We start from the raw sequence: 27,244 nt of genomic DNA on the forward strand, positions 1-27,244 counted from the left end.
CTCCTATACTACTGTATATATGTAAGTATAGTGAAGTGGATATATTCATTTGAAAGCATTGAAAACACCCAGACAACTACTGTAGAGGTACCTAATGATAAGCCTGTAGCCTACTTACTCAGACATCTTTGCTGTTCGGTTGTTTCACTTCCTATGGTCTGTAAAGAAATGAACAGCTAGTTATGATGCAGTTATTACAAACAAGTCCCAGGCCATGGATTAATCCCATGCTCAACCTTACAGATTATCATTGCCATTGTGTTAGTAGCAAAAGAAAGGATGATTCTCCCCCTTGTCCCTCCAGACCCTGTCCTTCTCCTACGCCCGCCCCCCTAAACTGGACGCCCTCTTTTGACCCCCAAAGAGATCGGAGCACACGATTACAATTTCTGATTTGCGGCATAACATCATAAATTATGAGCTATTTTGAATATATTTCATCAGTGCAGGGTTGTAAGACATCACATGTTAGGTTGTCCCAACTTAACAACTTAACCTCCATTCAATTCACAGGGGGAAAAAGCATGACAACAGTGACAATATTATTTAACTAACTATTGAGCAGGACATCAATGTAAAAACATAAAGAGCAAAACAAAGGGGTGGTCAGGGGGCATAGTTAGAAACTTGCAATAGAAACACTGCAATTGTATCAGTCAATCATCAATTTCATCTCTTCACACTGACTACAGTCGCTGTTCTCAAATCAGTTATCTGAATAATAGTTCTCAAATCAGTTATCTGAATAACAGTTCTCAAATCAGTTATCTGAATAACAGTTCTCAAATCTGAATAACAGTTCTCAAATCAGTTATCTGAATAACAGTTCTCAAATCAGTTATCTGAATAACAGTTCTCAAATCAGTTCCCCTTGCATACACTATGTATCATTTCAAGGTCACTTTATCAGTTCTGTATATTGAGAAGACACTCTGTACTGGAAATTGTTCTTTCTGTTTCTATTCATGGGTTTCAAATGTAGTCCTAGACCTGCCAGATTGGGAACCAACACAGGTGTTTACATTTATCTGATTGGCTCTACTGCATAGAATCCTATATAGTAGAACTAATTCATTCATTTGAAACACCTGTGTTGGTCCCCAACATGGCAGGTCTAGGACTACATGTGAAACCAATGAATAGAGTAGATACACCTCAGAACAATTCTATTAGTAACATTAAATACCACTGAAAACATCTGGTAGTGAAATGTCTCATTATGATTGCCATTGGATAATGAACCAGCAACTATCATAGTAGCAAAATACAGCAAGACAGCAGTATAACTAATTCACTTTGAACTACTGTTACTTACAACACTTCAATTTGGAGCATAAACTTATGAAACACATTCCAAATTAACATTCCAAAAGATACATCAGCACAGCAAATCCAGTCAAAATATTGTATATCTCACCTCTATCTCAACAAGGGGAAGATTACTGGACAACCAGAGACAGAGAATAGGCATGGAAGGTACTATATACTCAGTTTTCTGTTGACTCAGCAAAAAAACAAAATCTCTTTTTAGGTAGCGGGTCCCTTCAGGCCAATGGGCCTACCACGTCCTGAAATACCACCCCGTTCATAAATACCACCCAGTTCAGTCATCACTGGCATTCCAACATGTCTGTAGAAATCTGATATCTATCCATGTCATTTGAGAATGGAGCCTTGATCATCTGTTTATATTGTTGTGGAAGAATGACCATATATTTTACCTGAAAAATCAATTTAGTTCTCTTGCATTGATAAATTTGAACTTGATTTGAAATTTGAAATTCGACATGTAGGTTCTGAGTGTCAATGAAGAAGTCATAAATGATCACATGTAATGCAATATTCCATAAATTGTTCAGTGTAAAATTGAAAGCAGTGTGTGAGTACATTGGGAGACATGTTAGTGAATATCAACGTCATTCCAAATACTATTCAGAGTGTTTTCTCCATATAAGATCGGTCGGTCGGAGAAGGAAACCTGAGAGAGAGAAGAGTCCTCCTACTGACCTCACAGGTCACACACATGCTGGGATCAATTACACCAAGGAAGGATCTATTCACAAACTACCCCAACGCTAATGGATCAATTACACCAAGGAAGGATCTATTCACAAACTACCCCAACGCTAATGGATCAATTACACCAAGGAAGGATCTATTCACAAACTACCCCAACGCTAATGGATCAATTACACCAAGGAAGGATCTATTCACAAACTACCCCAACGCTAATGTTGTTTTCAATTCCTAAACAAGCTTGTTTTTTTTTCTTTTCATAGGGCTGTCAAAACTGTCACTTTTCATAGGACTGTCAAAACTGTCACTTTAAAAAAGTTTTCTATCTGGGGTAGCTGTGTCTCAGGAGGTAGAGCGGGTCGTCCAACTATCATCCCGGCTCCTCCTGTCCACATGACCACGTGTCCTTGGGAAAGACACTGAAGCACACATTACTCCTAATGAGCAGGCTAGCGTAGCAGCTGCTGCCAGTGATGGGTGAATGTATGTGTGTGAATGTGGGTGTGTGAATGTGGGTGTGTGAATGGGTGAATGTATGTGTGTGAATGTGGGTGTGTGAATGTGGGTGTGTGAATGGGTGAATGTATGTGTGTGAATGTGGGTGTGTGAATGTGGGTGTGTGAATGGGTGAATGTATGTGTGTGAATGTGGGTGTGTGAATGTGGGTGTGTGAATGGGTGAATGTATGTGTGTGAATGTGGGTGTGTGAATGTGGGTGTGTGAATGGGTGAATGTATGTGTGTGAATGTGGGTGTGTGAATGGGTGAATGTATGTGTGTGAATGTATGTGTGTGAATGGGTGAATGTATGTGTGTGAATGTGGGTGTGTGAATGGGTGAATGTATGCGTGTGAATGTATGTGTGTGAATGTGGGAATGGGTGAATGTATGTGTGTGAATGGGTGAATGTATGTGTGTGAATGTGGGTGTGTGAATGGGTGAATGTATGTGTGTGAATGGGTGAATGTATGTGTGTGAATGTATGTGTGTGAATGTGGGTGTGTGAATGGGTGAATGTATGTGTGTGAATGGGTGAAACCTTACAAGATGAAGCAAGATGCCACATATATGACACATACATACAGTACTTGAATTAATGCATAAAAACATACTATAAAATAAGATCACATGGAAGAGCATCAGATGAGAAGACCAAATACAAATTGTAGATATTATCAACACTTGTGAGAGCATCAGAATGCTACCGTTTTGCTAAGGTTAGCATTTTCTCAAAACCGTTACTTTCCTCTCAGGTAGTGAATTTAGCTAAAATAAATATATCTGGTATTATTTAATATCCTATGAGAGAAATGTTATCCCAAAAAATGGCTAAATTAGTTACTGTTTATGCAGCAATATTCAAAATTTGTATATATATAGCTATATAAACAAATTCCCCTCTGGGGCAATAAAACGTTTCATTCAATTCAATTAAAATATATATATTAAGCTAAATAAAAAGAAGATCAAAAGAGACACTAATTTCTTGCTGGAGTCTAGATTTAAATTTAAATTTAAGTTAAATATTTACTTTTAAAATGCAGAAGAGTGGCAATATTTTTGTTCTTTGTACATGACCCAATTCAGTCTATACCCTCCTCCTCATACTGAAAGTCCACACAGTAACACCAGAGAGGACAGGCTTCCCTTCAGCTCTTTATCAGTCCCTTAGCTCACATTAGCTCATACATTGTAGGCTAACATTAGCTATGTGGACTAAATCGGTTAGTTAGAGGGAGGAGGAGGAGAGAGAGGAGGAGGAGCCAGAGAGAGAGACGGGGAGGAGCCAGAGAGAGAGAGAGGAGGAGGAGCCAGAGAGAGAGACGGGGAGGAGCCAGAGAGAGAGAGAGGAGGAGGAGCCAGAGAGAGAGAGGAGGAGGAGGAGCCAGAGAGAGAGAGAGAGGAGGAGGAGCCAGAGAGAGGGAGGAGGAGGAGGAGCCAGAGAGAGAGAGGAGGAGGAGTAGCCAGAGAGAGAGAGAGGAGGAGGAGCCAGAGAGAGAGAGAGGAGGAGGAGGATGAGCCAGAGAGAGGAGGAGGAGGAGGATGAGCCAGAGAGAGAGAGAGGAGGAGGAGCCAGAGAGAGAGAGGAGGAGGAAGAGCCAGAGAGAGAGAGAGGAGGAGGAGCCAGAGAGAGGGAGGAGGAGGAGGAGCCAGAAAGAGAGAGAGGAGGAGGAGCCAGAGAGAGAGAGAGGAGGAGGAGCCAGAGAGAGGGAGGAGGAGGAGGAGCCAGAGAGAGAGAGGAGGAGGAGCAGGATGAGCCAGAGAGAGAGAGAGGAGGAGGAGCCAGAGAGAGAGAGGAGGAGGAGGAGCCAGAGAGAGAGAGAGAGGAGGAGGAGCGAGAGAGAGAGAGAGGAGGAGCCAGAAAGAGAGAGGAGGAGGAGGAGCCAGAGAGAGAGAGAGAAGGAGGAGCCAGAGAGAGAGAGAGGAGGAGGAGCCAGAGAGAGAGAGGAGGAAGAGAGGCCCACCTGCCTCTCGGAGATACTGAGCACCACCTTTTTTTTTTTTTAAACCGGTCTGGTCCGGCATCAGATGTGAGAATGGCTGAGATTACACACCACACAAAACAGAGTTTAGGAAAATAAATACAAGAATATTTATTATTACAATGAATGCTAAAAGTTAATCTAGCCACAGCTCTTTGCATGAGACAAGCAGTACACTGTTCAACCCCCTCCCACGATTAACCCCGCCCACATTAACCCCGCCCACATTAACCCCGCCCACCTGGAGTCTAGGAGATATTTGTCTAGTAAGATGTGCACAGCCATCAAGCTCGTATTAAAGCAAACACACAATAACTGGAAACATTAATGAAACACCGGCCTGCCACACCAGCCTCATTACTAATACTAATACAGCCTCAACTCAACTCAGCAATACTAATACTAATACTAATACTAATACAGCCTCAACTCAACTCAGCAAACCAAAAACTAGGGACACTGCCACTGCCCAGATAACACGGCGCACATGCCCACACTAAACCAATAAGACCCACACTAAACCAATAAGACCCCCGGCCCACACTAAACCAATAAGACCCCCGGCCCACACTAAACCAATAAGACCCCCGTTCCACACTAAACCAATAAGACCCCCGTTCCACACTAAACCAATAAGACCCCCGTTCCACACTAAACCAATAAGACCCCCGTTCCACACTAAACCAATAAGACCCCCGGCCCACACTAAACCAATCAGACCCCCGTTCCACAAGTGCATGAGTTCAGCAGACAGGGGGACTGTTCTGGCCCGCTCGCCCCATGCTAGTGCCCAGCTGTTTAAAACCCTTAACCCCCCCCACAAGACAAGACTATACGACCCAACATATAACATTAATGAAAACTAGTTAAAAGACTTAATTTGCCCTTAATCCTCCCCGGGGGTCTGAGCAATGGCACCGGGCCCTCTTGGGTCGTAGAGTCAATGCAGGTGGAAACCCGCGGGCTTAGCCTCCACCTTGCTACCTGTCTTCGCCGCCAGCGACCCTTATCGGTCGCGAACGCCCCCCCCCCCCCCAAGTAGTGCAAATGCGGTCTGATATTAATTAAGTTAAGTTAACAGTTAAGTTGACAGACAAACTGTCCATGTCCATGGACCGCTGGCCACTCCCCTCGACCCCGCTCAACTCCAGGCTCCGTCTATTTAACCAAGGGGGTGGATGGGGCTTTGCGCAGACGTAACTCACAGGCGGCCATCTTGGGACGGGGTCGCTCTGGATCACTCTGGATACAATAATGTAAGGTAAGTGATCTGCACAAACAAAAATACTCATAACTCGCTGACATTCTGACCGATTTCCAAATGTTTTTTTCTTCATTTAATCTTTATTTAACAATGTTGAAATTGCAGCCTTTCATTCCAAAAAACGACTTGCCAATCATGCAACTTGGCTAGGCTAGTGCCAGCTATCACGGCTGAGAACAGCTAAACCACAATTGAGATTTTCAATTATTTTATACCAATATCGATGTTATGACAACCCAATCTTTTGTCTAAATGACTATCACAGTGGACATGGTTGTATTTATTAGCTAGCTTATAACAAAGAGGTTTACAAGACTGTAGTAGGAATGGCAGTTGGATGTAACTATGTTAGTGTAACTACTGTATGTTAGCTAGCTCGTAGTTCGTCCAACGACCGTTCTTACAGTAACGTAAGGGGCAATTTTACAACATTGGGACAGGTCTCTCTCTCGCAGTTGGGGTCAAGGGAAATATTAATGACATGATTATAATGGACTCATGACAGCCAATGTCACACCCAACCACATATAACAGTTTAATGTAATGATAATCCCTAGTTAGTTTCTTCAAGTTTGATAATAAGGACTGCTATGTCACTTCTGAATGACACTTAAAGACAACAGTCATAAACATTCCTAAAGATTCCTTCATGTATCATGTCATTGCAATGACAGTGTCACATAATGTCTTATGCACACCCCTTTTTGGATAATTAGGCCTGCTAGCTCATGTTTATGACAGGTTATATTGTTTTGGTTTATGTCAAGTTGTCATAACAAAGACATCTCAAGCAATGTCAACTTTGCATTAAAAATGACTGACCGAATGACACTCAATGACAACATTCATAAATATTCTTCATGTGTCATGTCGTTGTTATGACAGTGTCATGACAGCGTCATGTCAGTCTTATGCACACCCCTTCAAATAAAGTGTTACCTCACACTCTAACTTCAACCGCTCCTCACTGTCATAAACCCGCCCAGCGTAGCTGTTTGTATTTCATATTCCTCAGAACCAACACTGATTGGCGAGATTGTTTTCCAATCAGGCTCAAAATGTTCTCTATGGAGAGTATCCAGACTGATTTGCGAGTAACAGCGTGCTCTAGTCTAGCGCTAGTCTCACGAGGCAAGGTGGAGAGGGGTCATTCAACGGTTAATAATGCTTACTTGGACAAACTGACATGAAGTGATTCCATCCTGTATTTCAAAAATGGATTGTTGAGATTGGAACCTGGATCAGTAAAGTTTGGGCTAAATGGCTTAATATGAATACGAATCAGTACCCAACCCCCATCTCCCCTCTCTCCCCTGTGCCGTCTCTCTCCAGGTGGCGGCCCGGACCAGCACCGCCGACCCCGGCCTCAGGCAGTCCTTCACGGCGCTGCACGCCCAGGCCAGCTGCTCACCTGCCACGCCTCCTGCGCCAAGCTGCTCAGGGTGCTTCTGGAGGACAGCTTCACCTCCGGAGCGCACCTGCACTACTATGACCTCTGACCTGTAGACCGCTCACCTCCACCACTACTATATGACCTCTGACCTGTAGACCGCTCACCTCCACCACTACTATATGACCTCTGACCTGTAGACCGCTCACCTCCACTACTATGACCTGTAGACTGCTTACCTGACTACTATGACCTCTGACCTGTAGACCGCTCACCTCCACTACTATAACCTCTGACCTGTAGACCATTCACCCCAACTACTATGACCTCTGACCTGTAGACCGCTCACCTGGACTACTATGACCTGTAGACCGTTCACCTGGACTACTATGACCTCTGACCTGTAGACCGCTCACCTGGACTACTATGACCTCTGACCTGTAGACCGCTCACCTGGACTACTATGACCTGTAGACCGTTCACTTAGACTACTATGACCTCTGACCTGTAGACCGTTCACCTGGACTACTATGACCTGTAGACCGTTCACTTATACTACTATGACCTCTGACCTGTAGACCGTTCACCTGGACTACTATGACCTGTAGACCGTTCACTTAGACTACTATGACCTCTGTTTCTGTTCGAATTGACCAAGGGGGAGGGGAGCTACTATTTCACAGATCTGGACCCAGTTTCATTCTCCCTCAATCATATATCAACCATTCTGGGAGACACTTCTGAACTGTTCCTAGATCAGATCAGTAGAGAAAGGGGCTTCTTTGTGTTACTCTGTGATGATAAGAGATATACATTCAAACTGTGACACCAGTGATATACGGTGGTGATAAACTGTGGACGATGTCAGTAACATTCCATTCCGCTATTTGATTACAATGTATTCGTCTTAGTTCCTCTAGTACTCTTAGAAAATGTTCTGCAGGTGCTGGGACAGGAGAGTGTGTGAATGAGGGAGGGTGTGTGTGAGAGAGAGAGCGTGTGTGGGGGGGAGGTAGAGTTTGTGTGTGTGAGACAGAGTGTGTGTGTTTGAGAGTGACACACACACTGTTGCTATATTTAGGGTTTTTATTGTTGTTTTGGATTGGTTATGCTATCTATTGTTTATATGTGAGAATGTGATGCCCCCTCTCCCCCCCACACACACACACACTTCCCCAGCAATATTAGATTCCTGTTCTAAGTTTTGTTTTTATGATTAATTGTTAGATGTATTTTATAGAGTGTTACTTGGTTGTATTATACAATTGAACTACCTTGTGCTGTGTGCTTTGTGTTTTGCTATGCAATACTTAATTATGTATGGTCATGCCAATAAAGCCGCATTGAATTGAATGTAATTGAGTGAGTGAGTGAGAATTTCATAAGAAAGTCCATTATAATTATTAGTAATTATAAGTGTGTTACTAGTGACATAACTAGGCTACATTTCTGACGTTTATAACCAGTAGCGTTTCTAGCTTATATGTCACCCCGGGCGAACCCCCTGCTACGGCGCCCCCCCCCCCCCCCCCAGCCCCGAGCCGACACGGTGAGATGGTACAGTTTCAGTTTCGTTTTGTAAAAGTGAAATGAACTGTCTTAAACTGTCGGCAAGTTGTTGAGCGGGGGGGGGAAGGGGGGGGGGGCTGCCCATGCCTAAATACGCCACTGTTTCTAACAAACCAAACCGTTTGAAAATCGGTTGCAAATTGAGCAAGCAATGGTTATTATAGTAGTACATGCATAGATAGGCAAGAGGGAGCAAACGGGAGCGAAACCCCGTCCCAAGATGGCAGCGTGTGGCAACGCGTGTGTCAATGATCAAAAATCAAAACAGAAATTGGATATGGAGTTTGGATTACTGGGAAAAATTATAATACGGCAGGCCTTATCTATGGTATAGCGTACCTATGGAACGCTGTGCTCGCACTCTGCGCTCGACGATGAATGGATGGACTTAATGTTGTCCTCTTGGTAAAAGTTGATTGCGCTCTAAAATCATGAAAGAAGTCGAAATGGTGCTCAGAGAGCACAGACCTCCCCCTGAATGCATTTTGTGGCTCTGTGCACGCCATAGCTGGGTCTCTCCTTAGCAGGAAGCATGGCCTTGCCCATAGCTGGGTCTCTCCTAAGCAGGAAGCATGGCCTTGCCCATAGCTGGGTCTCTCCTAAGCAGGAAGCATGGCCTTGCCCATAGCTGGGTCTCTCCTAAGCAGGAAGCATGGCCTTGCTACGTTCGTCCACCAAAGACTGAACTGGACTCTCGCAGACCAATCCCTGACTGGCTCGGAGATTGAGTGGTTGTGCGTGGACGTTGCTGGCTTTAAAATCGTCAGCGTCTACAAGCCTCCACCCTCGCAAATCACACCAGCGTATCTCCCAGTCTCCCCCCACCCCTGCCTCTATGCTGGTGACTTCAATTGCCAGCATGGAGATTGGGGGTACAGCACCAATACATCTGACGGAGAAAACCTGACTGCTTGGGCAGCTAACAAACTGTGCTGGGATGCGGAGTGCAAGAGTCCCTACTGAGCTTTCCTCCGGGCCCCCCCAGGAGAGAATCCCTACTGAGCCTTCCTCCAGGCCCCCCCAGGAGAGAGTCTCTACTGAGCCTTCCTCCAGCCCCCCCCCCCAGGAGAGTCTCTACTGAGCCTTCCTCCAGGCCCCCCCAGGAGAGAGTCTCTACTGGGCCTTCCTCCAGGCCCCCCCCCCAGGAGAGTCTCTACTGAGCCTTCCTCCAGGCCCCCCCAGGAGAGAGTCTCTACTGGGCCTTCCTCCGGGCCCCCCCAGGAGCTGAGTCAGACAGACTTGCTTCAGCCGTACTGTCTAGACTCAGTCGAAGGAGACAAGAGCGCTGGGAGGAGGCCATTAACTCCATCAACTTCTCACACTCCAGCCGCAAGGCATGGAGCATCCTTAATAACCTCACTGGTAGGTCTACACTCCCCCCTTCCCTGGCCCATCTCTGCAAACAAAATTGCATCACATGGTGTGAATTTCACAAATTCACACTAGATGAGTTCGCTGCTGCCCTCCAGCATGTAAGGCCATGGAAAACCCCAGGGCCTGATTCTATCTGCCCGGAGCTTATACTCCATGCCGCGCCTGCCTTGAAGTTCTGGTTAAGAGCGTTCATCTCTTCCTGCTTGCGCCAACTCAAGATACCCAAAATCTGGAGAAGAGCCCTAGTTGTCGTGATCCCTAAGCCAAACAAGGCTAAAGGGGACCCCAAGAGTTACCGCCCCATCTCTCTGCTATTTATCCTCTTCAAGATCCTCAAGCCTCTCATCTACGCCCACGTCAAACCAATCATCGACCCGCTGCTCCCACAGGAGCAGGCCGGGTTCCAACGTGGGAGATCGACCGTAGACCAAGTCACTTTGCTTTTCAGCCAAAAAGAAGGCCTGAGCCCTCTTTATTGACATTGACACCGTATGGCACCGCGGCCTCACCTGCAAGCTGCTCCGTCTGCTGCCGGACAGGCACATGGTCAGCATGATCATGGATTGTCCTGGCCCCCCTCCTTTATAACATCTACACCTAAGACCTGCCGAAGTGTGCCTATGCAGACGACCTCACGCTGGTGTACTCAGCTGGAGACTGGCAGGCCGTGGAGGAGACCTTGAGCCAGGACATGCAGATTCTAGCGGCAAACCTCTGGAAATGGAGATTGAAGCTCAGCAAGGCAAAGACGGTGTCGGCGGCCTTCCACCTTAACAACAAGGAAGCCAAACGTGAGCTCCGAATACACATCAATGGAACACTCCTGCCATACATCGCCAAACCAACCTATCTCGGCATGACATTGGACAGGTCGCTCACTTTTCGCTGACACCGCGAGTCACTGCGCAAGAAGTTAAAGGAGTAGTAAAGGGAAAATACATGTTTAGCCCTGTTTTAAGGTTACTTATGATCATATACAATGGTTCAGATCAAAACGTTGACTAGCACTTTTGAGAAAGTCTGATAATTGCTCTACCACCGTTTTGGTCATGCAATGGATGTGGGTGGGCACCATGAAAAATCATTAAAAAAACATGTTAAACTCTCAATTTCAAAGACAAGAAACTCACCGAGGTGTTAGTTGGCGTTCTGACATATAATTCGCCATAAAGTAAGATTCTACAGTAGGACCCCAGTTATCCGAACCCAACGGGACCGAAGGTCGTTCGTATCTCTGAAATGTCCGGATGACTGAAACTTATGTTAAAATGCACCAAATTCAATAGGTGGTATACTTGTTTCATATAGACTCATAATAGACCAATAAATACCCTTAATTACTTGTGAAAATGCATCAAAATTGCAATCAAATAGCCAATTAAACTCATATAGCCTAGCCTATAATAGGTCTATAGTAGCCTATAATAAAATAAACGAATTTCCACTTGAGTGAGTGCTTTGATCAAATACAGTCCTTTATTCTCAAATGAGGCCCATGCTGTATCGATAGGCTACTGTATTCGCAGAACAAAATGGTATAACCTAAAAAAAACAAAAAAACAATTAGAGCAAATGATAATCAATAAATAAATAAATGAAATGACATACAAGTTGTCGTGTCTTAGGCTTTTGTAGCCTAAAAGAAAGTCTCTAAAACAACCGATGTAGGCTAACGTGGCCTAGGCTGTAGGCTATTATTTAACAAATACAGTAGGTCTAGTAGGATAATCTACATGCTCACAACACGACTGTGTTCCTGAAGTCCATTAACTGGGAACGAAAAATGACTCGATGCTCCTCTGCTTCAGGTTGCTGACGCGCTTTCTGGCTACCAAGGAATGCAGCTCTCTCGCAGTAGACTCGTTTGCATTTTGCGCTCGACATTAGAGTAACAATGAAATGAAACGTGACAGTAGGCTACAGCCTACAGTAGGTCTACATACAGTTCTGTTTTTATTCACAGTAGGATACAGTAGGCTACTGTAATTAAAATCCCACCAGTAACCAGATAGCAGGCTAAAAAAAAAAGAAACATAATTATTTTAAGCCTGCCCGTAGACCGAGAGGTTCGGATCTCTGAAGTTCGGATAAGTGGGGTCCTACTGTAGTTCATCTGGAAAGGCTTTTTTAAATATTTAGCATAGAACTATTTAGTCGCCGCACATACGTGTGTAAACTTCTGCAAACTAGGTAGCCTAGCAATATAAACAATAATAGCTACCGTAAGTAGTTCCGCTTCCTGAATCCCCTCTGCGGATTGATCTACACATCTACAACGGTCGCTTCAATACAAGTCAATGGATTTCATAAAATTATCAATAAAACCCTACAGGATTCATACTTTGCGGCAAATTTGATGTCAGAACACCAACTGACACCAATTACCCCCTCAGTGAGCTTCTTGTCTTTGAAATAGAGTTTAACATGTTTTTAAAAGATTTTTCAAGGTGGCCACAAACCTCGATGTTTTGATCTGAACCATTGCATATGTTCATAAGTAACCTTAAAACAGGGCTAAACATGCATTTTCCCTTTACTACTCCTTTAACAGCTCGCGTGGCATTGATGAAGCAACTGGTTCGATCGGGCTGGGGCGCCAGCGCAAAAACACTGCATACAGGAGCCCTAGCTCTGGTCTACTCCACCAGGGAATATTGCGCACAGCGTGGGTGGTGGTGGTGCCACAGCGCTCACACCCGCCTCATTAACCCGCCTATCAACAAAGCCTTGCATGACAGGATGCCTGCGTCCCACTCCTGTGGACAACCTTCCCATCCTTGCAGGCATCCATCCCACTGCTCTCCACTGCACAGGAACCACAGCGCATCTCACCTGCCGGGCCGTGGAGGGCCACCTGCTTCACGACAGGCTCACTGCAACAGCGGCGAGCCTCCCCGGCGTCTCAAGTCGAGACACCCTTTTGTGCCGCACGGGATCTCCTGCTGCAATGCAGAGATCTTAACATCAGTGAGGCAGGATGGGCGGACCACACCTGGCATGCAGAGTGGGAGGAGAACACCTCCAGACTCTGTGATTTCATCCCGGCCGCCGGTCCTTCCCCTACCGGGATGGACTTACCCAGACCGGCATGGGTGAGGCTTAATCGTCTCCAGACCGGTATCAGATGCACAGATGGGGCTTGTCATCGTCATCCAGGACTGTCCGATATATCGGACACCCATTGAAATGTGTGGCCTGACGGTCGTGGATGACGAAACGGTGACATGGCTCCTGGAGGTGTGCCCTGATATATAGCCCAGGTGACCCCCTCACCCAGGCTCGGTGTGGTAAAAGGATAGCCCCTTGGCCCCGAGCCTGGGGGGAGAGGACAAAACCAACCTACCCATACAACAAAGAAGATTGGCCTACCCCAAAAAATCACTGAGCGACTTCAGCTCATTCAAAACTCTGCAGCCCGACTATTAACAAAAACCAAGAGGAGAGAGCACATTAGTCCCGTCTGAGCTGCTCTGCACTGGCTTCCAGTAACATGTAGAGTTGATATTAAAGTCCTCCTCCTTATATACAGAGCCCTTAATGGGTGAGGACCAAGCTACATTGCTAACTCCCTTGTCAACTACGTGCCTTCAAGAACACTGTGATCATCCACTGCTGGTTTACTAGAAGTTCCCAGCAACAGTCAGAAGAAGATCAGGAGTGTGGTCTTTATCAATTATGGCCCAAAGCTCTGGAACACAATACCTATAGATATTAGGGAAGCCAGCTCGCTGAATAGTTTTAAAAGAAAGCTAAAAACGTGTCTATTTAGCTTTTACATAGCTCTTTTTGCACTTGCGGGCTAATGCACTTTTCTTTCTTTTTTAATGTATATCTCCAGTCCATTTTATTTATTTATTTTCCTGCTTTTTGTTTATTTTGTCTATTTTTAAGTGAAGCACTCCATGTAAGCTGCATTTATTTGTATGACAGATGCTATACAAATAAAGTGTATTATTATTATTATTATTATTATTGCAGTCCATTTACATCTTATTCAAATGATCATTAGTAGACTGCAAATCGTATATTAATTAGTTGTATACTACACCAATACATACTGTATTATCACTGCTACACATGCTTAATCGCATGTTAGTTTTCAGCACTTCATATAGTGATAGTAGGTACATTAGTAGTTAAATGCATAGGCACTCTGGTTATTGTAGGAAGTTCAAACAGACACTGCAATGTCACTAAACTGCATGCTCCCCCACCTCCGACCCTCACCTCCCTTCTCTCTCCTCCAGACCCTCACCTCCCTCCTCTCTCCTCCAGACCCTCACCTCCCTCCTCTCTCCTCCAGACCCTCACCTCCCTCCTCTCTCCTCCAGACCCTCACCTCCCTCCTCTCTCCTCCAGACCCTCACCTCCCTCCTCTCTCCTCCAGACCCTCACCTCTCTCCTCCAGACCCTCACCTCCCTCCTCTCTCCTCCAGACCCTCACCTCCCTCCTCCAGACCCTCACCTCCCTTCTCTCTCCTCCAGACCCTCACCTCCCTCCTCCAGACCCTCACCTCCCTTCTCTCTCCTCCAGACCCTCACCTCCCTCCTCCAGACCCTCACCTCCCTTCTCTCTCCTCCAGACCCTCACCTCCCTCCTCTCTCCTCCAGACCCTCACCTCCCTCCTCTCTCCTCCAGACCCTCACCTCCCTTCTCTCTCCTCCAGACCCTCACCTCCCTTCTCTCTCCTCCAGACCCTCACCTCCCTTCTCTCTCCTCCAGACCCTCACCTCCCTCCTCTCTCCTCCAGACCCTCACCTCCCTCCTCTCTCCTCCAGACCCTCACCTCCCTCCTCTCTCCTCCAGACCCTCACCTCCCTCCTCTCTCCTCCAGACCCTCACCTCCCTTCTCTCTCCTCCAGACCCTCACCTCCCTCCTCCAGACCCTCACCTCCCTTCTCTCTCCTCCAGACCCTCACCTCCCTTCTCTCTCCTCCAGACCCTCACCTCCCTTCTCTCTCCTCCAGACCCTCACCTCCCTTCTCTCTCCTCCAGACCCTCACCTCCCTTCTCTCTCCTCCAGACCCTCACCTCCCTTCTCTCTCCTCCAGACCCTCACCTCCCTCCTCCAGACCCTCACCTCCCTTCTCTCTCCTCCAGACCCTCACCTCCCTCCTCTCTCCTCCAGACCCTCACCTCCCTCCTCTCTCCTCCAGACCCTCACCTCCCTTCTCTCTCCTCCAGACCCTCACCTCCCTCCTCTCTCCTCCAGACCCTCACCTCCCTCCTCTCTCCTCCAGACCCTCACCTCCCTTCTCTCTCCTCCAGACCCTCACCTCCCTTCTCTCTCCTCCAGACCCTCACCTCCCTTCTCTCTCCTCCAGACCCTCACCTCCCTCCTCTCTCCTCCAGACCCTCACCTCCCTCCTCTCTCCTCCAGACCCTCACCTCCCTCCTCTCTCCTCCAGACCCTCACCTCCCTCCTCTCTCCTCCAGACCCTCACCTCCCTTCTCTCTCCTCCAGACCCTCACCTCCCTTCTCTCTCCTCCAGACCCTCACCTCCCTTCTCTCTCCTCCAGACCCTCACCTCCCTTCTCTCTCCTCCAGACCCTCACCTCCCTTCTCTCTCCTCCAGACCCTCACCTCTCTCCTCCAGACCCTCACCTCCCTCCTCTCTCCTCCAGACCCTCACCTCCCTCCTCTCTCCTCCAGACCCTCACCTCCCTTCTCTCTCCTCCAGACCCTCACCTCCCTCCTCTCTCCTCCAGACCCTCACCTCCCTTCTCTCTCCTCCAGACCCTCACCTCCCTCCTCTCTCCTCCAGACCCTCACCTCCCTTCTCTCTCCTCCAGACCCTCACCTCCCTTCTCTCTCCTCCAGACCCTCACCTCCCTTCTCTCTCCTCCAGACCCTCACCTCCCTCCTCTCTCCTCCAGACCCTCACCTCTCTCCTCCAGACCCTCACCTCCCTCCTCTCTCCTCCAGACCCTCACCTCCCTCCTCTCTCCTCCAGACCCTCACCTCCCTTCTCTCTCCTCCAGACCCTCACCTCCCTCCTCTCTCCTCCAGACCCTCACCTCCCTTCTCTCTCCTCCAGACCCTCACCTCCCTTCTCTCTCCTCCAGACCCTCACCTCCCTTCTCTCTCCTCCAGACCCTCACCTCCCTCCTCCAGACCCTCACCTCCCTCCTCTCTCCTCCAGACCCTCACCTCCCTCCTCTCTCCTCCAGACCCTCACCTCCCTCCTCCAGACCCTCACCTCCCTTCTCTCTCCTCCAGACCCTCACCTCCCTCCTCCAGACCCTCACCTCCCTCCTCTCTCCTCCAGACCCTCACCTCCCTCCTCTCTCCTCCAGACCCTCACCTCCCTCCTCTCTCCTCCAGACCCTCACCTCCCTTCTCTCTCCTCCAGACCCTCACCTCCCTCCTCTCTCCTCCAGACCCTCACCTCCCTCCTCCAGACCCTCACCTCCCTTCTCTCTCCTCCAGACCCTCACCTCCCTCCTCTCTCCTCCAGACCCTCACCTCCCTTCTCTCTCCTCCAGACCCTCACCTCCCTTCTATCTCCTCCAGACCCTCACCTCCCTTCTCTCTCCTCCAGACCCTCACCTCTCTCCTCCAGACCCTCACCTCCCTTCTATCTCCTCCAGACCCTCACCTCCCTTCTCTCTCCTCCAGACCCTCACCTCCCTCCTCTCTCCTCCAGACCCTCACCTCCCTCCTCTCTCCTCCAGACCCTCACCTCCCTTCTCTCTCCTCCAGACCCTCACCTCCCTCCTCTCTCCTCCAGACCCTCACCTCCCTCCTCCAGACCCTCACCTCCCTTCTCTCTCCTCCAGACCCTCACCTCCCTCCTCTCTCCTCCAGACCCTCACCTCCCTCCTCTCTCCTCCAGACCCTCACCTCCCTCCTCTCTCCTCCAGACCCTCACCTCCCTTCTCTCTCCTCCAGACCCTCACCTCCCTCCTCTCTCCTCCAGACCCTCACCTCTCCCCGCCTGTCACTCCAGCCATACTTTTGAGATGACTTCTTGGATGTTTCAGTTATTCATCCCCTTCAACATACTGTATTCTCTCACATGACCTATAAAGATGAGAAAGAATGTGGTTGTCACTTACAGTGTAGACTACAGTATGAGAAACAACAAACTCAACCCATGCTGGAATCTGAGGAATTGAGGAACACATATTTCATGCATTGTTAAATGCTTTGATCTTGATATTGGGTTATCAAACATTATGTGTTTAGTTCATTAACAACATAACTGGATCTGCCATACCCAGCAATATCAAATTAATTATCAAAAGATTATGAACTGTTACAGTACAGGCCTCCGCCGATGATGCATGTCCTCAGCATGTGCAGTGACATTAGTGTACCGATACTTAGAGGAGACAAATGTCCAAAATATACTGGTGGTTCATTAGCTGGGGTTGGCCAAATGGGTGCTCTTCGGCTCTGCTATTCTCTGCTCTCTGATGCATCTGAGCTACCAGGACCCACAGCACTTAGCTATTAGCATAACTAGCTAATTCACAGTAGTTGATCTTCGTCATCATGCCATGATTAAACTGACTCAGGGGACAAGGGAGATTACGTCACTGTTTAGCGGGATTGGTGCCATCACATGTGTATGGTCATGGCACAATTCATACAGGATCAAACTAATATTTATCTCTCGCCATTGACTACCGTTCATATTTTTTCCAATTTAAGGTCCCATGGGGGTATTCTCTTGGTGCTTCCCAATCCCAAACCAGGCCCTACCCACACCCACTCCACCACCGAGTGGTCCAATCCCAAACCAGGCCCTACCCACACCCACTCCACCACCGAGTGGTCCAATCCCAAACCAGGCCCTACCCACACCCACTCCACCACCGAGTGGTCCAATCCCAAACCAGGCCCTACCCACACCCACTCCACCACCGAGTGTCCCTCCAAATCAAGTTCCACTCGCAGCTGTGGAGGGCACTCTCAATCGAGGGGGAGGGTATATAAATGGACAGCCAAATGTGATCCCCACTCCACCGGAACCGACCAGAACAGGGAAGCATTTATTAGAACAATGTTTAGGATTTATAATAAAAAATATAAATCGATATAAATAAAAAAATGAATATATAATGAGAAATTATAAAAAATCCAAACAGAGAAAATAAATAAATAACTTACTCCCATGCCTCTTTGCCAGCATTCCTTTTTTTGAGGCAGAGAAGAGGCATGAGAAGAGGCATTTGCATGTCGTAGCTGATTTGTCTGTTCCATTGTCCCTGTAAATAATGGAATATATGATGTACATTTGAAGTAGACCTAGGCATATTTGTATTTAATTTATGTCAGCTATGAATACAGGCTTAAGAGTTTGCTGCAAGTCTTTCATGGTTGCAACCCTCTGTATCATAGTCGAGCAATGATTGGGTTACATCAACTTATAGATTGCGAGAAGGCATTGACAGTGTAGACAGATACAGATACACCCCCTGGAAATTGTTTTGACATTATTGCATCCCAGAAAATGTGTCCAACACGATCAGGGACTCCTCCGCAGGGATGACCTGCAGAGTTCATCATCCATGGAGGACAGTTCACTCAACGCTTTGAAGGGAAGACCGGAGTCAGGCAAGGTGGGATATTGTCCCCTTTCCTCTTTCTCTTGGCTATCGATTGGATAATGAATCATATCACATCATCACAACAGCACAGAGGAGAAACTGGATTCAGTGGACACTCACGACACAACTAGATGACCTAGACTTCGCTGACGACGTTGCTTTGCGATCATAGTTGACAGCAGATGCAGAAGAAGACAAGTGTACTGACAAACACCTCACTGCAAGTAGGCCTCAACATCCACAAAGGGACGACTACAATCCTGAGGGTCAACACAACACACAAAAACCCAGTGATCCTGGAGGAAACAGCGCTTGGGGAAGCAGAGTCTCTTACCTCGGCAGCGTCATTGATAGGAATGATGGCACAGATGCAGATGTCAGAGCCATATTTGGCAAGTCAAGGGCCTCATTCATCCAACTAAAGAACATTTGGAACTCCAAGGACATCAGCCAGTGGACAAAGCTCAGACTCAACATCAAGCCAATACTACTATATGGATCAGAGATGTGGAGGACAACCAAGACCACAATGTCTAAAGTACAAACATTCATCAAAAGCTTTTGAACATTCGCTGGCCAGATACCTTCAGTAATAAATACCTCTGGCAGAGAACGGGCCAACAACCTGTGGATCAGTCACACACGACGGCAACCGAATGGGGATAAATCATCTTTATATAAGAGACAAACTGCAAGTGGAAAATTTGGCAAAGAAATTGAGTGTTGGGATAGTTGTACCCCAAATACAGGAAGGTGTTTTATTGATAAGATTGACCCCAAAAACATGGGAAAAGACACCAAATGTGCTGGATAGGTGTAGAGCCATTTTGACCGCGTCATTGAAACTTTGCTTTTGACCTTGAAAATAAGTAATTAGATTTGTAATATATGATTAAACATGATAACTATTGACATTTATTTGGGCAATTTATTTGATTTACTGTAGATTGACTGGACTATAATGGGCTGGACATGGATTTGAAAATGGTGACCTAATGGCAATTCCAACGGACATCGTGTTGACATAACGCAACAGAAGGGGAACATTTGTCACATGACAGCTGATTCACATGTGGGGCCTCATCTGTGAGCTTGTTTCCCTTGATCACCAGACACAAGTTCTTCTTCCTGGGTTGGGAAAGAGTCACTACTATTTTTCCAGATCATTACTCTTTTGGTAACTATGGATGGAGACGATCATTTAACAATGTTAACAATCTTTGTTTTGAAACCTTGGATGTTGATTGCACAGAATATTTTTTGTGTTTTGAGAATGAGATAAGGTATTTCTTTGGTACTGAAGCACCTACTTTCAAGCCAACTATAACTTCTTGCGGTTTGAGGTTTCAACAGTTCCTGTAGTATTTGGCAGAACGTGAGGCAGAGTTGTCCTCTAGGCCTCTGGTGTCCTTAGAAAACAGACATGCTGTAACAAATTCAACTAATCAGCTTCTTCAAAACCTCCTCTCTCTGTGTCTCTCTTCACTATCATATGATAACGCATTTAGTCCTAGTCCTAGGCTAGCTGCATGGATTAATCCAACCCTTGTCTGTTTTCGGGTAAACCAACATATCAACAAATTACCGGCGATTCTGCCACCCGGTTTTATAACCTATCAAAATGACAAGTCCTAAACGAGGAAACAGCGATCCCATTCCCTTCAATGCCCGCTGAGCCTCTGGCTGAGCCGATATGAAAGCGTCCCTGGCACCAATCGGCTTGCACGCGCTAGACAGTGACGTAACGTCCCTTGGAGATACGCGCTCGGCCTGATCACATGACCTCCAGCAGTGACGTCGGTCAGGTGATAAAGCCGGGTGTTGTTGTTCGTTGCGAGTCAAACCGCGCAGTCATTGTGCTGCTTAGGGTGGGAAACTATTCTGCATGAACAATTTAATTGCAGCTGTAAAATGAAGATTGTGTACTTGTTTCTGTTTGCGGCACTTGCTTTGACAAACGACGCTCTTATTCGGTAAGATATAACGTTAGATATCGCTAGCTAGCACCAGCACTCGTGTTTTTAGCCTGGTGCTAGTAACGTTAGCTAGTAAGTCTGAATGAACTAGCTTGTGAACTATTTAGCATCTAACCTTCATAGCATGTCAGTTAGCTAGTTCTAGCTAACTTAGCTAGCTAGATCTATATCAAACCACCACTAGCTATTACCCTTCATTAATTGCCAGTTTATCTACTGCGCATGTGTGCTCACGGCTCGACCGAGGCGGCTGCAGGTCTAATGGCTCATTTAGAGTTGTAATGTTAATTAGCTGTTTTGAAATAACTTGATCCATCAATTTACTAACGATAGCTAGCAATATATCAGCACTTTCAGATTGCCTCACAATGAAACGTTGCTGAAGCTTTATAAATGAAATTAATTTATTTAATTTCATTTAAAATTAATTTCAAGATTCAAGATCAGTGTATTGCCATGTAATACATGTATGCTGCAGTTTACACATACTAGGAATTTGTTTAGGTCGTTCGATGGTGCATTCCTACATGTCGAACTGATCTTGAAATGAAATTATTACTACTACTAGTAGTATGTAGGCTGCTTTATTGATAAAATACAACTATTTAGTTTATTAGTTTTTAAAATACACGATAGAGCATTAGCCTTGTTCCTTATTGTTGCTATGGGCAGGGTCCTCTTTTGCTGAAACCTCTAACCCTGCAACTCAATGTCTTACAACAGGTAGCATATATATACACCCACTGCAAACAATGACCAGCCACATGCAACACTTGTTTAATCAATTCAGCAAGGAAATTAACTGAGATTAGAAGTACAAGGCCATTGATAACTACTGTCATGTCTATGGACCTTTCTGACCAAATGTTTCAAATTTGGTGTTTTCAAAATGTCTTTCTTTCTCACACAGAATTCCTCTGAAGAAGTTCCGCTCTATTAGACGGCAGCTGACTGACTCTGGGAGAGAAGCCGTGGAGCTGCTGGCTGGCCAGCACTCCCTTAAGTACAACTTTGGCTTCCCCTCCAGCAATGAGCCTACTCCAGAGACCCTGAAGAACTACCTGGATGTAAGCAGCTCCTCTAGCCAGTGACCTGTGGACTGCTAGTCCCTTTCTCTAATGCATTGTTTTCACACTAAAAGCAAGGCAAGGACAGAAAATGCAACAAAGATTCTCTTGTGTGGTAACTTGCCTGGCCTTTCCTGTTAATCTCCCTTGCTGAATGGGAATTAGCTTAGTATTGCCAGTAAAGCTTACTGCCTCCACATCCTCCATCCATTGAATTGAGGATTCCTACTTACTGCACTTTTCACATTGGTCATGTTCACTGACAGAAGGGGAACATTTGTCACATGACAGCTGATTCACATGTGGGGCCTCATCTGTGAGCTTGTTTCCCTTGATCACCAGACACAAGTTCTTCCTGGGTTGGGAAAGAGTCACTACTATTTTTCCAGATCATTACTCTTTTGGTAACTATGGATGGAGACGATCATTTAACAATGTTAACAATCTTTGTTTTGAAACCTTGGATGTTGATTGCACAGAATATTTTTTGTGTTTTGAGAATGAGATAAGGTATTTCTTTGGTACTGAAGCAGTGACAACCTACTTTCAAGCCAACTATAACTTCTTGCGGTTTGAGGTTTCAACAGTTCCTGTAGTATTTGGCAGAACGTGAGGCAGAGTTGTCCTCTAGGCCTCTGGTGTCCTTAGAAAACAGACATGCTGTAACAAATTCAACTAATCAGCTTCTTCAAAACCTCCTCTCTCTGTGTCTCTCTTCACTATCATATGATAAAGCATTTAGTCCTAGTCCTAGGCTAGCTGCATGGATTAATCCAACCCTTGTCTCTTGATCTGAGATAAAGATTGCCTATAATCCCTCATAGAAGGCCACAAAGACTTCAGCCCAGAGAATGTCAGTAGAAAGCAAACAGAGAGATAATGTGATCACATCAGACAGGCCTCACTCAATAGCCTGGAGGAGCTTTTAATCAATGAGCAGTGACCCTGCGTCGCATACAGTCATGTGAAAAACAAATGGAGTCAGTCAGGTTTTAGGTCATCATATTTTTGCAGAGTAATGTTCTTGAACATGCAACTTGCTGACATATCGAGCATGATGAGGCAGAAAGGGAACTCAGTGACCTATTTTGTTGCTGATACTGCACTGGGTATTAGTGTGGGTGTTTACTTGCTGTTCATCTTGTGACTCAAATGTATTGCTTTTTGGGGGTCAGTTACCTTGTCATAAAGTAGGTTGCTAAGTTGGAGGACTTGTCCAACCTCAGACGGTTCAACAGATGGAGGAGAATGTCCACAGTCCTTGTTATAGACATTTTCATTGCGTGTATAATAATTATGGTTATGGTTTAGTTTTTGAGACATGGACCTGGGCATTATGAATAATTGAGTTGGTTTTATTTTAGTTTGTTGCATGTGCCTGATGTCCTTTGAGTTTGGTATGACGCTAGAGGTCACAGGTGTATAATGTGTACGGGTCAATTAAAGCACTTGGGGGCAGCCAGTGGGAAAGGAAGGAGCGTGGTACAACACCTTGTTTTGACCACACGCTCTTTAATCGTTATTATTACCTGTTTTGCGTTAAGTTTGAATTTCTAAAACCGCTTTTCTGTTATCATTTGCCTATGGAACTATTGGAATAATAAACGTTTTTGCAACAGAGAGATGTGCGTTAATCCAACCAGACTTTCTCCCGTCTAGGAAGAGAACTAGGGTCTACTGGTCACTACAGCCCATACTCTATCAACCTTGCTTAACCGTCTGCCTGTCTGTCTGTCTTGATTAGGCCCAGTACTATGGAGAGATTGGCCTGGGAACCCCAGTCCAGCCCTTCACTGTGGTGTTTGACACCGGCTCATCCAACCTGTGGGTGCCCTCAGTCCACTGCTCTTTCACAGATATTGCCTGCCGTAAGTATAAACACACACAACGTAGTAGGGCTTTCTCTGTGAAGGGATTATCTCTCTTTTATTTTTTGGGGATGAAGGGATAATCTCTCTTTCATTTTTGGGGGGATGAAGGGATAATCACTATAATGTTTTAGTAGCAGTGACAAACAAACACATGTCCTTTCCCAGTGCTTCACCACAAGTATAACGGGGCCAAGTCCAGCACGTATGTGAAGAACGGAACTGCCTTCGCTATCCAGTACGGCTCTGGCAGTCTGTCTGGATACCTCAGCCAGGACACCTGCATGGTACGGCTAACTACAACTAGCAAACAATAAGACCATCAGATTACTAGAACTCTATGGGACATTATACCTGTTTATAGTTGCATAACATACACATTCCTATTACCTGATTGGAACATGAAATTGTCTTCACCATTTCTGAATGGGACATCCTCATAACTGCATGGTGGTGGTCTTTCTTTGTCTCTCTCTCTCTGGGTTGCCAGATTGGAGACCTAGCGATTGAGGAGCAGGTGTTTGGTGAGGCCGTGAAGCAGCCTGGCGTGGCCTTCATTGCGGCCAAGTTCGACGGCATCCTGGGCATGGCCTACCCGCGCATCTCTGTGGACGGGGTGGCGCCCGTCTTTGACAACATCATGAGCCAGAAGAAGGTGGAGCAGAACGTCTTCTCCTTCTACCTGAACAGGTGAGAGACGCACTAGTATTTAACTTGGTGTAATGTGGAAATATGGAGACTTGGAATAGAGCATTATATTGAGTTTTATTCTGATGAGTAGTGTCTGTGTGTGTGTGCGTGCGTGCGTGTGTGTCTGTGTGTCTGTGTGCGTGTGTGTGCGTGCGTGTGCATGCGGGTGTGTGTGTGTGTGTGCGTGCGTGTGTGTGTTAGGAACCCTGACACTCAGCCCGGTGGCGAGCTGCTGCTGGGGGGAACAGATCCCCAGTTCTACAGCGGGGACTTCCACTACCTGAACATCAGCCGCCAGGCCTACTGGCAGATCCACATGGACAGGTCAGCCATCTACCCCCTCCAGCCTGACACATTCACCTACCTGTTTACATAGGCGTCATAGCTCTCTTTGACCAAGAGGGGGAGACAAAGTTAGTTTGAGCCTGTCGTGCCCGATGGCCAGATGCTCGTGCATCATTCTGTGCCGTTTACGGATTGCAGGCTTCAAGAGTTTTGGCTCAGCTGTTCCCGGTTGTCAGACTGTGTGGTTGTGTTCCAGCGTGGGCGTGGGCAGCCAGCTGGGCCTGTGTGTGGGGCCTGTGTGTGGGGCCTGTGTGTGGGGCCTGTGTGTGGGGCCTGTGTGTGGGGCCTGTGTGTGGGGCCTGTGTGTGGGGCCTGTGTGTGGGGCCTGTGTGTGGGGGCCTGTGTGTGGGGGCCTGTGTGTGGGGGCCTGTGTGTGGGGGCCTGTGTGTGGGGGCCTGTGTGTGGGGCCTGTGTGTGGGGGCCTGTGTGTGGGGGCCTGTGTGTGGGGGCCTGTGTGTGGGGGCCTGTGTGTGGGGGCCTGTGTGTGGGGGCCTGTGTGTGGGCAGCCAGCTGGGCCTGTGTGGGGGCCTGTGTGGGGGCCTGTGTGGGGGCCTGTGTGGGGGCCTGTGTGTGAGCCTGTGTGTGGTTGTGTTCCAGCATGGGCGTGGGCAGCCAGCTGGCCCTGTGCAAGGATGGCTGCGAGGCCATCGTGGACACCGGTACGTCGCTCATCACCGGCCCCTCAGCCGAGGTCAAGGCCCTGCAGAAGGCCATCGGCGCCGTCCCGCTCATCCAGGGAGAGGTGAGCACCGGGGGGGCGGGTTCACAGGGTGATGTCATTCCTCTCCCGGGAATAGTGCCCTAATGTAGTTGCTGGAGGGTTTGGGGTGGATTTGATAAGCATTCATCTCCAGCTTTTCTTCTATCAAATTCACAAAGACTTCATTTGAGATATTGAATTATGGTGGTTATGGCTGGTTGGGACATGACGTATAGTCAGTGTGTTGTATTTTTGAGTCATCGCTGAACTTGACTGTGTGTGATTGTGCAGTACATGGTGAACTGTGACAAGATCCCCAGTCTCCCCGTCATCACGTTCAGCCTGGGCGGACAGGCCTTCTCTCTGACCGGAGAGCAGTACGTCCTCAAGGTGAGTGAACCCTGACTGGCTTTCATCAAACACATTCACATGTTGTTTTTTTGATTGCATCCTCCACCTATGTTTGGATAGGGCTGTTAAGTGGAACCTCCTCTCTGATGTTCCTTCACGGCCTGTAATGCTATAAGGGGGAATATCCAGTAGAGGGCAGCATAGTCATCCTACCCAACAACGGCCACTCTGTCACTTCTGTGACAAAACCACAAGAGCTGCATTGTTGTGCGGGCAGTGCTGAGAACTATGGGGGTTATGTTGTTCTGACTGTAAGAAATCCTTCCCCACTAATCAATTGTGTTATAACCTCTAGGCTAACAAATACTCATACTCATGTTATTCATGCTGGTAGTATTTTCTGTTCGATTCTGTGCTTATTAGATTAAGTAGAAGTTGACATTTGGCTGTATTTCTCCAGGAGAGCCAGGCAGGTAAGACCATCTGCCTGAGTGGATTCATGGGTCTGGATATCCCCGCCCCTGCCGGGCCCCTGTGGATTCTGGGAGATGTATTCATTGGACCGTACTATACAGTATTTGACCGTGAGAACAACAGAGTGGGCTTTGCCAAGTCAAAATAAGCACACAGCTCAAGAGGAGCCATTTTCCCGGTACACATGTGGGTCAAGAATATACTTTATCAATCAGAATGAGGAGAGTGCTGTTAATGTGCAGTGCAACAAGCTTTGCTTGCGTTTGACTTCCTAAGTAGCAATACAGTTGTTTGATTTTTTTTTTTTAAATGCACTGATCTGGAAAATGCATTAATGTTGTATTTCATTTGCAGAATTGTTTTAGACAGATAATGTGGGATGATGTGGTCCAGTATGGGGGATGATGTGGTCCAGTATGGGGGATGATGTGGTATGCATGAGCAGGGATGAGGCAATCTGCAATACCCTTTGAATGTCTGTGTGATCTGAACTGTTTAATCAGGGACTTGTATTTTAAGCAACAGAACAATTTTAATTTGCATTTTAGAAGCAAATGGACCTCATACTACTGACCAAGTATGGTTTAATGATTGGACTGAATAAAGACATTTTAAATGTTCAAGTTCTTTTGTCATGCTTATATTTAGAGTGAACTCTTAGGTCATTTTTTCACTTGCCCATCTAATCACTGTAGAAAATTTGGGGTCTTTAAAAATATTTTCAAACTGTTTATTATTCAATCAAATAACTCCAAATACACCAATAATCATAAAAGTACAAAAATGTCAGATGTATTACCCACAGATTTTTACCAGCACAGTAATGTTATTTTTCTTTCAACATGTTCATTGATATAAATACAATCTCCAGATACAAGATCCCAAAATGTGTTAAGTATTCAGTCGGCATGTTTCCCCTCTTCCAGGGTTCAGGGAAATGTCTGCGTCTTCAATAGTCTTTCTCATATTAGTAAAGCTGATGCAGAAATGCTCCTCGACACCCACGATGATGTAGACGTTCTGGAGCACAAGGGTGGCCCTTAACGTGTTATTTATAAAAAACGTGCAACTGTTCACTTACCACCTGTATCCACAACGGAATCTGAAATTAGACTTATACT

General features: G+C 46.6%; 1 protein-coding gene across 1 annotated transcript; it reads left to right on the plus strand.

Moving 5' to 3' along the window:
• The first annotated feature begins 20,460 nt into the window (after nt 1–20,460).
• On the plus strand, nt 20,461–26,714 carry ctsd (cathepsin D). Its single transcript, XM_084436563.1, has 9 exons — nt 20,461–20,625; nt 21,539–21,695; nt 23,440–23,563; nt 23,732–23,850; nt 24,054–24,253; nt 24,455–24,577; nt 25,196–25,340; nt 25,590–25,688; nt 26,110–26,714. Exons 1-9 carry the CDS (start codon nt 20,564–20,566, stop codon nt 26,269–26,271), a joined length of 1,191 nt encoding a protein of 396 aa, XP_084292689.1. The 5' UTR covers nt 20,461–20,563; the 3' UTR covers nt 26,272–26,714.
• The last annotated feature ends 530 nt before the right edge of the window (nt 26,715–27,244 follow it).

The sequence above is a fragment of the Borostomias antarcticus genome (assembly GCF_949987555.1).
Source record: "Borostomias antarcticus genome assembly, chromosome: 4".
In the NCBI taxonomy this organism is placed as follows: domain Eukaryota; kingdom Metazoa; phylum Chordata; class Actinopteri; order Stomiiformes; family Stomiidae; genus Borostomias; species Borostomias antarcticus.